The 15780-nt window shown below is 40.0% G+C and overlaps 1 protein-coding gene and 1 long non-coding RNA gene across 3 annotated transcripts; one reads left to right on the top strand and one right to left on the bottom strand.

Moving 5' to 3' along the window:
* The first annotated feature begins 6034 nt into the window (after nucleotides 1–6034).
* LOC122995739 (heterogeneous nuclear ribonucleoprotein A/B-like) lies at nucleotides 6035–13204 on the top strand. Of its 2 annotated transcripts, none has more exons than XM_044371099.1 (9): nucleotides 6035–6141; nucleotides 7582–7817; nucleotides 8291–8459; nucleotides 9198–9356; nucleotides 10161–10292; nucleotides 10405–10507; nucleotides 11026–11172; nucleotides 11931–12011; nucleotides 12186–13204. In XM_044371099.1, exons 2-8 carry the CDS (start codon nucleotides 7606–7608, stop codon nucleotides 11999–12001), a joined length of 993 nt encoding a protein of 330 aa, XP_044227034.1. In that variant the 5' UTR covers nucleotides 6035–6141; nucleotides 7582–7605; the 3' UTR covers nucleotides 12002–12011; nucleotides 12186–13204. The 2 variants fall into 2 exon arrangements, with proteins under 2 accessions (XP_044227034.1, XP_044227033.1); XM_044371098.1 differs by having other exon boundaries at nucleotides 11928–12011.
* A 1489-nt stretch (nucleotides 13205–14693) lies between these two features.
* LOC122995511 lies at nucleotides 14694–15742 on the bottom strand. The gene is made up of 3 exons (XR_006406802.1): nucleotides 15307–15742; nucleotides 15113–15203; nucleotides 14694–14917 (listed from the first exon to the last, which is right to left on the bottom strand). It is a non-coding gene; the product is annotated as an uncharacterized LOC122995511 (long non-coding RNA).
* Nucleotides 15743–15780: the final 38 nt, after the last annotated feature.

The following is a 15780-nucleotide window of genomic DNA, read 5'->3' as shown; positions in this document are numbered from 1 at the left end:
TTTGTTTACATTCAGTTTGTTTGACTATTTGTGTGACTATCTGCTTTGCACAAAGCAGAAACTTATCAAATGTTTAAATTGCACAGATATATACATGTCAGTTCAAGTGAAACTACATGTGATGAAATGGTTTTGATTTACAGTTCATAAGTCCAGCACCTCTTCTCATTGGCTCAGGCGCAGCCATCATACATAGCCTAGTGTCCTACTTTGGAAACGGCAGGACGGGATATCAGACCCGCTGCACTGATGGACTCCACTATGGATTTGCATTCATGGCCATAAGGGAATGGTACTGAACTCCTTTTAATATTGATTGTGAAGTCATACACTGAATCTCACTGCTGGCCACGCTTTAAGCAATGCTTCACAGCTCAACATGCAGTTTCCCGCATCTAAAGTGCCAACAGGTTGGTAAACGCCAGTAAATAGTCGGTTCCATCAAGTGGGATGAACTAAATTAGCTGCCAGCAAGCATTTACGCTATTTGAAAGTAAATTACTCATTAACCCTCCTGTTGTCCTCGGGTTAATTTTGACCCGGGAAGACAACAGATGTCATTATGTACTGTCATCAAAAAAATTGAAATGGTTTCAAAACAGTATCCTGACTAAGAAATTATGAATTATTTTAATTATGGTTGAGATCAGAGGAAAATGTGTCGATGGATTATGGCAGACTGGTATATGTAAAAGTTTAGTCAGGATACTAATGATAACACCTGTTATCCTCCCGGGTCAAAATTGACCCGAGGACAACAGGAGGGTTAAAACAGCCAATGTGGCGTGAGTTGCTTCCTCCCACTCATCTTTGTCCTTTTAAAATCGGCAGGTTGAGCTCGAGCTAAATGCAAACAAACATCCTCGTGGATACTTGGAAAGGAAAAAAGACTCTTCACACACTTCAGCCTGTAGATGTCCTCAAATCCTCTCCATTTCACCTGGGAACCACCCCCACCCCCTTACCTTGAGAGGCAGCTGGATTCACGAGATCACGACGTCATGAGATCACTCAAGAATCCATCTTCTCAGGCATCAAGTTATTGCGCTTGTGTCCAATCAGCGTCCTATGAGGATTCTCACGTGATCCATAGACAAACTTCATAAAAGACACAACTGTAAAACTATTAACAGGACACCTCGAATAGCACCAGAAGTCAAATATTACCCTATGTTTTTAGACTTTTTAGACAATTAAGACTTAATATTTGTAGAACTTTCCCAAAGTCTACAGAAGCCTTCTTGGAGTCCAGTTCTCTCAAAACACTGAAAATTTAGAAGACCCTCCTGAACAGGAATCGATGTCAGACTTAATAACGGAGTAGTAACAAAGTGGTAAAATGACTCTTGATTACTTATTCAGAGTTTCTGGCCTCTGTTCATGCTTTTTTGTGCTTTTATGTTTTGCTTTTTTTGTTGAACGAAATCAAACATGCACTTAAATGTACTCTGAATACAGCTCTGTCTGATAGCTGGTGTGGCTGGGCGGCTGTGTGCGGTGGTGGTTGTACTGGTAGTGTAGTTAGTGATTGGTGCGTAGGACAATCAGCTAACAACACTGCCTACACAGCAACCCCAGTCACCATCGGAAATGAGAAACATATTTAACATGACAACACTGAGACAATCTGTAGAGGTGTTATGTAAAATATAAACATTTAACTTTCAAATAAAAGGATCACTTCGAGGAAACTATAAAATTATGAATTCAGGTGTTCACTGAAACTGATGCAATGAGAATAAAATGCTAATCACTTAAGACATTGTTACAGTTTTGAAAAACATGTAACCACATTATATACAATATCAATATCATCACATTTTTTTCCATAAGGACAGCCACAAAAGTTAATAAAACTATAAATACTGACAAAAATAAGAACAACAGAAACAACAACCAAAAAAACAACAAAACCAAGTTTAAGTAACTTACCAAATACTCATTACAGAATATGTTGAGTGAGGGGAAAAAAAAATCTATCTGATTAATATTTGCTGAGTTGAAATTGTCTCTTTTTCACAATCATGTTGTTTCACACTTAGAATAGGCCACATTTGTCTTTTAACAAGTTAAAATAGCTAGTAAAGACTGATTAGCAAACATTAATCAGGTGATATTAGTCAGAAATAATAGGAAACAATCAAATGACTCAAGAGTTTACCACTGATTGAGGCAGCCATGTTCCAATCTATTAATTTTAGATGATTATTCCTGTTTTTTACTTCCTCATTTTGATCTCTGTGAAGCTAAAATCACATCGAAAAGAAAGCAAGGAGGCAGAGACTCTGATTGGCTGTTAATGACGGGTTTGTTGTCCAAACATCGGTTGAGTTTCGAGGCCACTTGATGATCACGTTGCACACAATATGACCGCAGGCTGAAAGCTCTGTCCGCAGCAGTATGATTTGGATAAACAAACCTTGAAAAATGTTTGTTTTCAACCAAACAGCAGCAATGTTGAGAGTGAAGCACTGTTGCTGTATTGTATAAAATGTGTGGATGAGTGAGTGCTGTGTTCCCTACCTGTGGTCGCTGCAGTCCTCACCGCTCTGTTTGCAAGTGACCACTGCTGGAGAAACACAACCGTCTCCACAGCTACACTAACTACACTTTACTGTGTTTGTATGTGTGTGTGTGTGTGTCCATTGCCTCAGGTCATGCCTCAACTTGTCCCTGGCAGGCAGGTATAGTGGATGTTGCCAGGGTGAAGCGGTCAGTGGCAGAAGTAAACACTCACCCTGAGGAGGATTTGCTAGTTTCTCTCTGTTTCCTGTGACCGGAGGACTTTCATATGTTTTAACTACATTTATAAATTTCACATTACTCGGTGCATCCTCATCTCTGTCTCAAACCACGACGGCTCCGTGGAACCCACGTCTTTTATTGTACTTAAGTTTTAGATATACCTTTACGAGAGACACATGATAACAGACAGTGACAAAATAACCGTCAAAATCGCACGGAGGCTGAGATATTCTGACTTTTAGTAAGTTTAGCCCCAATATTATTTTCTTAAACTTAAGTAAGATTAAAGAGTAAGTAGACTGATCTTTATGTGTAAAATTGGTGGATGGCCCCTTTAAGATGTCTTGGTGCTTTTATACTTTGGTCCTGAGAGAAACTAAACTAAATAAATCTGCATTTCGGATGTCAAAATTGAAATTTAAACTTCAAGCTTTTTTACTGGAGGTCAGCATTTTAAACCCACAGCCACAGTTTCTTTTCTTTTCTTTTCTTTTTTTGACATTTACTACACAACTCCATGAGTTTAATGCATTGGAGGTCTGAATAAATACCTTTTGCTATCTAATCATTGAGTACCCCATTTACACCTGGCATTAACATGTGTTTTCTCTTATCTAGATACAGATGTTAACGCCAGGTGTAAATGTCTCGTGGTGTAAATGGCTAGATCAGGATACACAAACAGACTAATGGTATGTTTTAATATCTTATTGATTTATCTTGTTTTGTGTTGCACAACAAGAATATAAATAATATATAAAATAATGGAAAGTCTAGAGAAATGTAATTTACAATAAAGCTTTTTGGTTCACTTCATGCAAATTGAACTGGGAACGCCTCGGCTACATGGTGACTCAACAACAGGACACCCCATTTGTGGCTTCCATCTTTGCTTGGAATAGGAAGTAGAGTCGCAAATTGGGAAACAAATTTAAAATCTTTTTTTTTTTTTTAGTGCAGCTGACTGGCTGACTCAGAAGAGTTTTTGAGGATTCTGGAAAAACTTTAACATGATTTTTTGAACGTAGTCAAAAATGTATTTTTCAGAAAGCTCTGAGACTTGAATGTAATATTGCTACATGAGAGGGCCAACAATGGGAGTAGGTGTGTGTCCAAATCCTTCAATCTATGGACCACAACCATTTGTACAACCAGTAGGCCTATATTTAAATTTGGCTACTTTTAAGCCAAACAAATAAAGAAAAAAAATACAAAATAAAGAAGTGAGTTTTTGGATGGTTTTGGAGACAATCTTCATCTGCTGCTCTACAGTCTGATGGACCCTCATATTGTCCAGTATGACACTGTAATAAAGTTGGTCAGCTGTTGTCCCATCTTACATTTACACATTCAGCACTTCTGTTAATTATTCTTAATTATTCTTCTGTTAATTATTCTGCAAACCAGGTTTTCTATGTAATAATTGTAGGAAAAGTAAACTGAGCTGCGTGAAAAGAATCATTCAAAGTTAATCGGTGTATGTTAAAGCACAATTTTTCAAGTCTGTCTTAAAACAACAGTCAGAGACCCAAATGAATATTGAAACATGTTTTTATTTCTGTAATTATTCCTCCTGTTATTGATCTGACCATTAGAAGATCCCTCTATAATGCACTTATAATGTAAGTGATGGAGGCCAAAATCCACAGTCCTGTGCAAAAACGTATTTAAAATCCGTACAAATGAGTCAAATCAAGTAGATATCTTTAAACGTTACAGTCTTTCTAGTGCCAAAGTCCTTCTTTTTGTTGCTATACTACTACTTTGTTTGTGCTGTGTCAGCTCATTCACTGATTGCAGATGTACAAAGCTTTTGACTCTAGTCAGCCACATGTAAAGAGACACAAAGTTTGTTTTATGGCTAAAAATAGATGCAAAGAAGGGCACAAAAAGTAGCCATGGTTTATGGTGTATAAATGTAAGATGGGACAACTGTTGACCAACTTTGTTACAGGGTCCATCAGACCGTAGAGCAGCAGAGTGTTTCCAAAACCATCCGTGAATATCAACAGTCTGTTCCTGAACCTCATTAACTCTGCGAGGACACCAGCGTCCACTAGTCCTTCCTCTCTGCCTTTCTTGTGGTTTTGTTGTCATTAGGAAGCCATTGTGTTTATAGAAATATGGAGTCTCCAACCATTCTTCTTGTAAATCTGTCCTGACCTTTTCATAAATAAAACACTAGAAGTGTCAGACTGTGTGCTGTCTTCTTCAAATGTAAGGCAGGTATTCACTGGTGTTTAGTTTACAACCCCACACTCTCTACAGACAAATCCACAGGCAGTTATTTAGGCTGAAAAAAAATATTCTAGACAAAATATTTAAATTTTGACTGACTTCAAAGACCTTCTGCTCTGTTCTGTAGCAGCTGCAGTGTTTCTGGCATTTTCACTAGAAGCTTTGGGAGGTTTCCTCTCTGTCAAATTTATGCAGATAGTCACTGTGGTTCAGGAGCTGCGGCTCTTTTATAAGGATGGAGTGGGAAAGGTTAAAGTAAATGTAATTTTCTCTGTGTGCATTTTATAATTGACAGACTAAAATCTCATGTCAGGTTACAATCACAGGTCATGAACCTGGCCTGTGATGATCTATCACAAAAAATGCTTTTTGTATATAACATTATAGTATGTTTATTACAACTGCAAACAATAGTAATATCTTGAACTAACAGTCACATCATTATCAAACAGCCTAATCTCTCTCTCAATTCACTTCAATTCAAATAGCTTTATTGGCATGAACAAAAACATGTCGTTGCCGAAGCAATTTACAGAGGATTCACATATTACATATCACACCCCCCCCCCCCCCCCCCCCCCCCCCCCCCCCCCCCTCTCTCTCTCTCTCTCTCTCTCTCTCTCTCTCTCTCTCTCTCTCTCTCTCTCTGTGTGCGTGTGTGCGTGTGTGTGCCCGCAGGCCTGACTGTTATCTTTACTAAAATAGAAACTGCGCAGAGAAATGAAACCAGTGGGCAACTGTTTCACTTCTGAAGCTGCTTGAGGTTATTATTTTTTTTTATCCGCCGAGCAAAATACGAACATACACCGGTATACTAGCCTTTGTCAGAGCACGAAAGCAACCAGCATATAATACTGTATTGATTAAACAGTCGTACTGGATCAAACAACAGTCTAAAAAGTAGTGAGAGGACAGGAAACAGGAAGGACAATTGTTCTGTCGTACTTGCTTTTTTGTCGTCACTGCGTAAAATCAGCCAATAACGTAAGGTCTTTATTCACGCGAATGACCTTATGTCCAATCACAGACTTTGTTATTACGACGTCCGCTAGCCCTTGGTCACATCCGGTCGTATATATGTTGCCACGAGTTAGCGGCGAATTTGGAGAGTGTCCATTTTGAGCAGCGAGTCGGCGTCTCCGGTATTTTTCTCTTAAAGTAAGCACGCTTTCTTGTTTTTATTTGTGTATTAAAATGTAGGCGAACAGGTTCGCCTTCGTGTAGCGGCTCGTTTCATTCTGTTGTTTCCCATCGGACTACTTTTATTCATATATTGTCGTTTCATTAGCTGTAAATGCAGCCAACTGCCTTGTTAGCTGCAGCGGTGCTAATAAACGTTAACGCGGTTATTGCGCGGAGTCAACGGTCCGTTCACCGTTTGTAGTGGGAATTAAGCTCTTGCACACTTTGGGGATTTACTGATATTTTATTTATTGCATCGGCAATAAATACGTTGTTGTTTTTATTGAGGTCCAGCTGGCTAGCTGCTAGCCGGGCCTGCTCTTTGCTCCGAGCGGTAACGGAGTAAAGCGCGGTCCGCTTGAACGCTCAACATGGAGATTCAGTGTGGTTTATTACTACTTTTTGTTTGCTAACAACGCGTTTATGTTCAAGTAAACACTTAGCTGTACCTCTAATCCACTTCCACTGCAATACATACCTTCTTTTATCTAGTTTTATGGTAGCAAAATACGGCTATTTTTAAAATTAAGCACATTTTAAATGAATTAACATCAGGATTGGGACGTTATGTTAGCATCGAGGTAGCTTCTGTTGTAGCTGTTTTACGATGTTGCAATGAATTCTTAAACGTTAACTTAATTTCTCAAGTTATGAAATGAAATCAAATGCTAAATTCGACCATTTGGTTGGAGCTCCCGCTGCAATAAAAAATGTATTGTGCAAGGCCGGATTATGTAGCGTGATGTGCAGAATGAATGCGTCTCAATGCATTCCTTTATTAAGATATTTGAGATTTGGGAGGTCATCAGTCAGGGAATGAATTACCAGCCAAGAAAAGGGGGCAGCTACCCTGAGCCCCCACACCTTCAGGGGGCATAAAAGCCCGAGGGTCCACCTTGTTAGTTGCTTTTGGGTAACTTCACTACAATTGCTACTATTTTCTTGGTTAGTCGTTTGGTCTAAAATGTTATTAAGTTGTATAAAGTTTTCAATCTGTTTCCCAAAGCCCAAGGTGCAACCTTAAATGACTTCTTGTGTCCCGACTAACAGCCCACAACCCAAAGATATTCAATTTGTTATCAGAGAAGACCAAAGAAAGCAGGAAATGTTCATATTTTCCCCCTAGAAAATGACTAAAAGATTATCAAAATAGTTGGAGATTTAATTACTGTAGATTGACTATATCCTGTGGCCCTTTCTTCTAGATGGACCTTGTGTCAATGTTAAGTTGAAGCACTTTATTGTTGTAGTTTCCACTTTGCTCACGTACTGCATTTTCCTAAACAAAGCTTGGATTGATCCAATCATAATAAATTGACATACGAAAAACTTGGCCCCGTGTAGTATTCCATAACAGGAGTGCCGATAGGTTTCTGTGTCTTTCAGTCTTTCATTGTTTTTCTTGTCATGTCTCAGTCTTTCAAAGAACCCACCGTTAGAATGGCAGACGCTGAGAATCTGCTCATGGAGACATCAGAGCAGAACGGTAACGAAGGTGAGGAAGACCAGAACGGAGCCGAGCAGGAGCTCATGGGTGGCGAGGATTGCCAGGACGGTCAGGAAGAGCAGGACGTCCAGGAAGTCCAGGAAGGTCAGGACAACGGCACTGATGGAGGCAAGATTGACGCCAGCAAAGGAGAGGAGGACGCTGGGTGAGTCACTTCCTCCGAAACCAATCACACTTGGCACATATGAGCACTTTTGGTTTTTGTCTGAGTTTCACCAAAATATATAACGTTATGATACAAACTAAGGCTTCACCGGTGGCCTAATAAAACTAAATTCCAGGACCTTGTAGGCTCGATTACAGGATAATGGCAGGTATTATCATACTAGGAATAGTCAGTCTTCACTTGATCTTGTTCATGACTCTCCCAAGCAACTTGTGCATCAACTGTCTACAGAAATGACAGCAAGGATGTCAAGTGAAAAGCGGGAAAGAGAGAGCAAAGGGTAGAGTTGCTTTTCCACCACACACAACTTAAAAGAAAATCCCACAAGGATTCTCCAGGTGTATTAAAGAATAAATAATGAGCTATGTGTTCTGTGTCAGCTAAGGCTACCTGTGTAATAACCAGGGGATAAAGAGTAAGAAACGAACAAGACTGTGTTACTCTGTTTGCAGTAAAATGTTCGTGGGCGGCCTCAGCTGGGACACGAGTAAAAAAGACCTGAAGGATTACTTCAGTAAGTTCGGTGAAGTGTCAGACTGCACCATCAAGATGGACTCCAACACTGGCAGATCCCGAGGCTTTGGCTTTGTTCTCTTCAAAGACTCCTCCAGCGTGGACAAGGTGGGTCCCTTCTTCATTACCTGAAACCTGTGTCATGTAATTACATCACTCACGTAGATCTGCAACGATTAGTCGGATCATCAGAGGATGAAATGTCAACTTTTTTCATAATTGATCGTTGTTTTTTTTTTTAGATGAAAACTCTGGTTCCAGCTTCTTATAAATGTGAATGTTTTCATTAACATTTTAAAGAACATCTGATCAATCGAGACGATAATTAACCGATTTAATTGACAAATGAAAATAATTTAGTTGCAGTTCTAAACTTCAGTCAGTCAACACAGTACTGTCATGATGCTGCTTGAGTATAAGCGTAAAACGAGAAATACATGGATTTTTGTTCCAGTTTAATTTATTCGGGTAATTCTACTTGACATGCACCATTTAACATTACTGTAGTGAATGAGTGCAGGACATAGACAGCAGGCTTTTGTGTTAGCACAATGTGTTGCTAGCAGATAAGTCTGGGTAGCATGTTGTGACTAATGTCTAAATCAGTTTTTAATGAGGCATGCAGTGAACCACAAAGAGGCCACATGTTGCTCTATTATGTTGCTTAAAATAAAGTGCTGCACTTAAAAGGTGTGGCCAAATGTTGCCACTCAATTATAATGTAGTCAATTCTGTAGACAATTACTTCATGTCACACAGTGCAGGGGGTTATTTCCAGGTTCTTGATATCATTGGTCTAATTGCTGCGTGGTAGCACTCATGCAAACGATGATGGTGTGTCTGCAGGTGCTGGAGCAGAAGGAACACAGACTGGACGGACGTCAGATTGACCCCAAGAGGGCGATGGCCATGAAGAAGGAGCCCGTCAAGAAGATCTTTGTTGGCGGTTTGAACCCAGAAGCAACTGAGGAAACCATCAGGGAATATTTCGGGGCCTTTGGAGAGGTCAGTTCACTATATGGAGTCACTTAAAATACACAAGATCCTCAGATGGAACAGAGTAGACTCTAGTGTTGTCCTGTATGCTCAACCATGTGTAGTTTAGAGTGTCGGCAGACTGACTTCAAGCTACTAATTGACACTTTGATCTGATGTGTCTTTAATTGAAAGCTGTCTATTATAATACATTTTGTAGCTTTGGCTCAGTGGGCAGGCACTTATTTCATTGATGCTGCTTTTGAATAGCCTTGCACATAGATGTACATATAATTCAATTAACAGAATGGGCTGCAAGGACAGTGGCAGTCATTTCTACAGAATTTAATTACAGTACAATGAAACTGTTCCTTAGAGACCCTTTTTTTAACGCTCATGCTGTTCTCTACCACAGAAATCTGAATGGAGGATGTGTTGTTCAATTTTAATCCCGTGGCTGCTGTACAGCAGTGTTTACTTGGTCTAATCCTTGAGCCGGGCACAGGTGCCTTTTTTCTAATTGAGGGATTGGCTAATGAACGAGCGGCCGTCTGAACCCAAGTTGAAGATTCATCTGACATGTGGCCGATTGGAAAATAGATCATTCTTATTGGATGTTCTTGCACTTGTTGAATTTACCGCTGCCATTTTTGAGCGACAGGGATACATTTCAACGTGGTTTACTGGCAACAGTCAGCTGACAGGCTCATTTTGGTCTTGTGTTAGAGGCCTGTGGTGTCGCAAGTAGAAAACATCTGCAAAAATAAAATGTAGAAGTGTTTCATGTTAACATTTTAACAGCAGTACCTCCACCCTCTTCCTCTTCTTCTCTAGATTGAAACCATTGAGCTTCCCATTGACCCCAAATCAAAGAAAAGGAGGGGTTTCATCTTTATCACATACAAAGATGAAGCCAGCGTCAAGAAGTGCCTGGAGAAGAAATACCACAACATCGAGGGCGGCAGGGTATGCACAAACACACACAGTAGTGATCTACTGAATGTACTGCTAATTGAAGAATTTCAGGGCCTTTTACGCCTGCCGGTTTGAAAGTGTATGTTTGACGTCTCCTCCGCAGTGTGAGCTGAAGATCGCTCAGCCAAAGGAGGTGTACCAACAGCAGCAGTACGGAGCGGGACGTGGTGGTGGTTATGGAGGCCGGGGAGGAAGAGGCCGTGGAGGTGAGAGAGATTTTTAGGGGCTTCTGGCTCTGACCTTGTGTAGGGTGCCTGGATTGGCTGCATTGCTTTAAAATTGAACAAGTAATATCTGGGTAGCAAAATGTAATGTATGAATTTCGTATGAAAACAACTTTTTATGTCTTTTTAAAATGCTGAAATTGAAGTGTTATATTAAATGTAATGTTTTTTCAAAATCTGTAAATAAGTCAGTGAATTTAGACATTTTAAACATTTCTAGAGAAGCATTTGAATAACCGCCACCGTTGACCTCAAAACCTCCATTTAGAGTTGGCATTCAGTTGTTGACCAATCAGCTGCAGCGGGGGAATTCTTGTAAATTTGTCCCATCGGTGTCACACCTGTCACTTCTGAGCAGAAATAGTCTGACTTGCTGTTAATGCATTTGTTATAAACCTTAGATTCCTATGAAAATGTCTAAATGGGGTTCAGCTTTATGTGAGTTGTTTCCCGGGCTGTTGGAACTGGTTTTCATGTGAACTTGTCACTTTGTGTCCCAGGTCAGAGCCAGGGCTGGAACCAGGGCTACGGAAACTACTGGAACCAGGGATATGGTAACCAAGGCTATGGCTATGGTGGATACAGTGGCTATGGCAACTATGACTACTCTTCTGGTTACTATGGATATGGTCCTGGATATGATTACAGTAAGTTGACATACAAAAGACATAGTTTGCACAACATAGTTTGTTGTAGTTGGGGATAAAACAGTCTCAATTTTTATCTCCTGATGCCTAAATTCAGAATGTACTGGCTGGACTGTCATGGACCCCCCCCCCCCCACCCGCCCGCCCCATTTCATCATAAACTGTTTTGATAATCAATTTATTATTTTAAGGTGTTTTTAAAGAGAAAATGCTAAAATTCTCTGGTTTCAGCATCTTAAATGTCATTTTTTTTTAAAATTTATTTAGTCCTATGATGGTAAACTTGATATTTTTGGGCTGTTGGGACAAAACAAGACATTTGAGGTTGCATCTTGGGCTTTGGGAAATAGTGATTGACATTTTATAGATTAATTAATTAATCAAGAGAAAATCAACAAATATAATTGATAATGAAAGTTATCATTAGTTGACAGTGACTGTGTGCAGCTTTCTGGAGGCTTTTTGTTGTTTTTTGCTGTACAGAGTCGTGTATTTGCTGCTCAATGACTGTATCTGGTCACCTGCATTATAGCTGGAAACACTGACCAGTTACAGCACCCCAACTACCCCTAAACCCACAAATAGTGGTCTTTATGTTTGGGTTTGTATATGAACTACACAAACACTGTTTATAGAAAGTACATTTCCCCACAGACAGACAGTTCCCAAGATGCTGACTTATTCTTTGACTTTAAGTAGATTGAATGTAGGTGTCTTGCTACATATTGGAAACGTGTTTGTCTTTCTCCGTCTAGCAGACCAGGGCAGTGCCAGCTACGGGAAAACCCCGAGACGGGGTGCACACCAGACCGGCTACAAGCCATACTGATGATCACATGGTAGGTCTGCCCTGGGTTCACCTGCCGTACCCTTATATACCTTTTTTTTTTTTTTTTTTGTATGTGTGTGTGTGTGAGCGCTGCTTTGTCTGGCGTCACTTACACGTGAGTTGAAGAAAGTGTTACTCAACACAGTGTAACTAAGTTTGTGTGTCTCCTCTTTCTCTCTCTCAGGACTCTGGTAATCCAGTGAGACCGACAGCTGGACGGACATACTGGTCCTGACTCAACCTCTTTTATGACAGAAGACCATTTGTACAGAAAACAAAAGAAATGTAACTTTTCCATGTTTTTTTTTTTTGTTTTTTTTGTTTTTTTTGTTTTTTTTAAATCCTTTTCATTTTTAGGTTTTACTTTTCCCTTTGGTGTTCTTTTTTTTTTTTTTTTTTTTTTTCTTTCCCTCCACATTTCCATCGAAGGAAGTGTAATTTTTACTGTACTTTTTGGTACCTGTTTTGATTCTAATGTATTGTAAGGGTTGTATTTTACATGTTTGCTGGCTTTACAGGTTGGAAATCTTGGCGCTGTAAAGGAGCTTTTTTGACAAATAAAAGCCGTTTTCAGTAATAACTTTTTGTTCTGATGCTTCCAGGCTCTGGGGTGGAAGAATTTGACAACTGAACTTTAATACAAAACCCGTTCAACAGCTTTTTTTTTGATGGATTTATTATGATTTTCTTGGTTTTTAATGATCTGTAGTAATGAAGAATGTTAGGCAGATAACTTTTGAAGTTATCTAGCTTAACTCAGGAATTGTGCTTCACATCCTTACGTTTGTGTTTTTATTTTTGTTTTCTTTCTCCCTTTTTACTTGGAGTGCAGTGTACCATGAGGGAATTCAAACTCTCGAGGTTGTTGTTCCTTAAACCTAAAAGGACTGCCTGAAAGCTTCTGTCTTCCAGGGTGTTCTGAGTTTACCAAGGAAGTTAACACCTCCAAGCATGCAGATGTGTGGGATGAAACATATAATATAATATAGCCACGCAGCCACGTGTAATTGCGGACTTCCTACTATGTCCACATCTTTTTAAATAACAAGCAAACTGTTTAAGTTTCTATGCTGGTTTAGTTTGTGTTCGTCAAGTGCCGTTAGTTTTTAGAAATAACTTCTGAGATAAAATGTCTGCTTAGTTTTTCTGGATGGACTTCAGTGTCTCTTTCAATTTATTAGTAATAAACATTCTGGTTTGTAATCTGTGTATTTCTAATGCTTAATGTTACTGTTAATAATGAACTGAGTCATGAAGAATAGTTTTGTTTTTCAATTGCCCCTGAAAATTTCTCCTGTCCTTTGTTGTTGTTTCCCTAAATAATCCAGAATTTGATAAATTTTGCTATTAAAGTTTGTTTGTAGTTTGGCCAAAAATTTCAAGTTTGAGGATCTGAGGATGTTTATTCAGAACAATTATAGATTTGACTAATTCTAAAGGCTTTTCCCTCTGGTTATCATTAATATGCTCAGCAGTCATGCCATTCATACGATGCATTATCTTAAAAAAAGTGTTAAGTTTGCTCAAAAAGTATCAATTGAAGAGGAAAGGTCCCTTATGAAAATACGAAGTCATAAGGGTCCATATGCTTAAGACTAAACTAGGAAAAAACATAATGAACCAAGTAACTCATGATTCCCTTTGGAAGCAAGAGATGTTGTTGAGGTGGAAATAGTTGCCTGAGGGAGGGAGGGCCAGCCACAGGTGGGTGTGACACAGTTACAGCCAATGAAATTGCAGTATTTTTCACGCTGTCCAGAGTGCTGAACTGCTCTGTAACGCAGCAGTTTTCACCTGAATATTTAATGCTGATTTTCTGGATGCAGGTTTGAATCCTGGTTGGGGCAAAGTCTGTCATACATTATCAAAGATAAACAGCTACTTTGAATCAACAAACATGAATATCACCTTATTGTGCACCTTTTCTTCAGGTTATCATTAAATTGTAGTGGCAGTGAGGTTTATGTCATCAAAATCATGTTTCTTCATTTAAGAAGTGATGTGTTAGGTCTTGTTACCTGTCATGCAGATTTAGTACAGTGGTGATTTCTGTGGTATTTAAGCATTCAATTGAACTCTGAACTGGGCCACACAACAGTAAAGAATAATAGTGGTATGTAACAGAGTACTAATAAACAAAATCTAAATAATGAGAAAGCAGATCATGAGAAAAAAAGATGTATCTTCTTTTAATTCCTCAAGAGCAAGAATAAGTCCAGGAAATAGAAGCAAATAAACAATATTTACTAATTACTATTAGGAAGACCTTAGTGGAGCAGTGAAAGTATTTCACCTCTCCTGTCTGACATAAAAAAAGTGGATGGAGGAGTCATCCCAAAGGCACCAGAATTTTGGCGAGGCAGTTATATGTTCTCTTGGGGAGCTCCTGCATGGCTCCCTGCTGCTTCTCCAGGATCTCCAGCACCTTCTCCACTGCAGCCCGGGTCAGAGGGGGCTCCTATAGGCAGCCCTCAGCCAATGGTGTGGCTGGCGCTGGTGGATTAACCAGGGCTGGAGGCAAAGTGATGATAGGGACACTGACTGTTCAACTCCCTGTAGTCAAATGCTGCCACAGCTGCTGGCACTTCTTAGGGCTGGTGTTAAGTGAAGTACTGGCATTGGTTTGTTTTGCCAAGTACTTTATGTAGCGTGAGATGTGCTGCTTTGTGGTTGGATGCAGGGGGCTATTGGGGTCACCACGGCAGCTGTGCATCAGGGCTGCATAATTAGTGTTAACCCGCCCCAGGAGGTCCTTCGCTCCTCTGTGTTTAGCCAGCAGTTAATCGATGGCTGCTCTCATCGAGGCTGGCCATCTGTTGTGGTCCAGTACAAAGACTAGCCCTCCTGTCTTGATTGGACCAGTGTGAGCAGCCCTGGGAGAAGCAGCCAGTGGCAGCGGTGGTGTCCTTTGGAGATCTTAGAAAAATAAAATAAGATTAAAAAAAAAAATCAGTTGTTATTGAGAAAGTAAACTTGTGAGAAACATACAATAAAAAAGGAGGCATGCGTGTGAACAAGTATTAAGCTCCACATTAAGCGTGGGAGAGATGTCAACTACTAACTAACAGTTATTTGTAGGAGTATGTTTGACTACACTATAATTAGAATTACCTGTGTTCATAAAAGAGCCAACATTGCTTTGCAGGGCAGTTTGTGCTGCTGGGGCTGAGACAGAGAATAGCTCACTGACGTCACAGCTCAACTGGAAAACAGGCCAAATTACTATCAGTGATTAGCTGATAAACAGCTGGACAAACCCTGTTAGACAACATCAATGTGTAAAATTCAAGTTGAATGATGATTACCTGTGAAGTGTCTCCCTTTCTGGCATCTGATGCATGGCGGGCAGGGGGGAAGTGAACCACAGGAGGGATAGACTGCGGCTGGATGCAGGGCTGCTCTGTTTTTACATTAACAAGGGGAGGAGGAGGAAGAGGAAGGGTTGTCTTTATGGACTTGTGTTTGTCCTAGTCATATGGAACTGGACCACAGCCTGGTTCAAGGTACTACAGTCCAAACCTCTTCCCTGTATCCCTCACAGAGAGGTGGAGTGCTGGGTATTTGATGGCCCCCATCACCCTTTCAGATGCCCTGTTTAAATCTGCTATTAAAACAGTGTCAAACACTTTTGGCAGCACCACGTCAGGCTGCTTCAAATCCAGAAGCCACTAAGTTCCACCTCACCACTTCTGTCATACCCTGGGCCTGGAAAAGACTGGTGGACACCTGGTTGCCTCTCACCTAGTGTAACATATGCCTCTTGCATGTTACATTAAATA

The sequence above is a fragment of the Thunnus albacares genome, chromosome 13, assembly GCF_914725855.1.
Source record: "Thunnus albacares chromosome 13, fThuAlb1.1, whole genome shotgun sequence".
Lineage (NCBI taxonomy): Eukaryota > Metazoa > Chordata > Actinopteri > Scombriformes > Scombridae > Thunnus > Thunnus albacares.
This window is presented reverse-complemented; position numbering and strand designations above follow the sequence as displayed.

Bases quoted from the DNA above. Each gene is read 5' to 3' on its own strand.
- LOC122995739 (XM_044371098.1), top strand. From the start codon at position 7,606: ATGGCAGACGCTGAGAATCTGCTCATGGAGACATCAGAGCAGAACGGT. The intron at 10,293-10,404 runs GTATGCACAAAC...TCTCCTCCGCAG, and splicing joins ACAACATCGAGGGCGGCAGG to TGTGAGCTGAAGATCGCTCA. The intron at 11,173-11,927 runs GTAAGTTGACAT...TTCTCCGTCTAG, and splicing joins TGGTCCTGGATATGATTACA to CAGACCAGGGCAGTGCCAGC.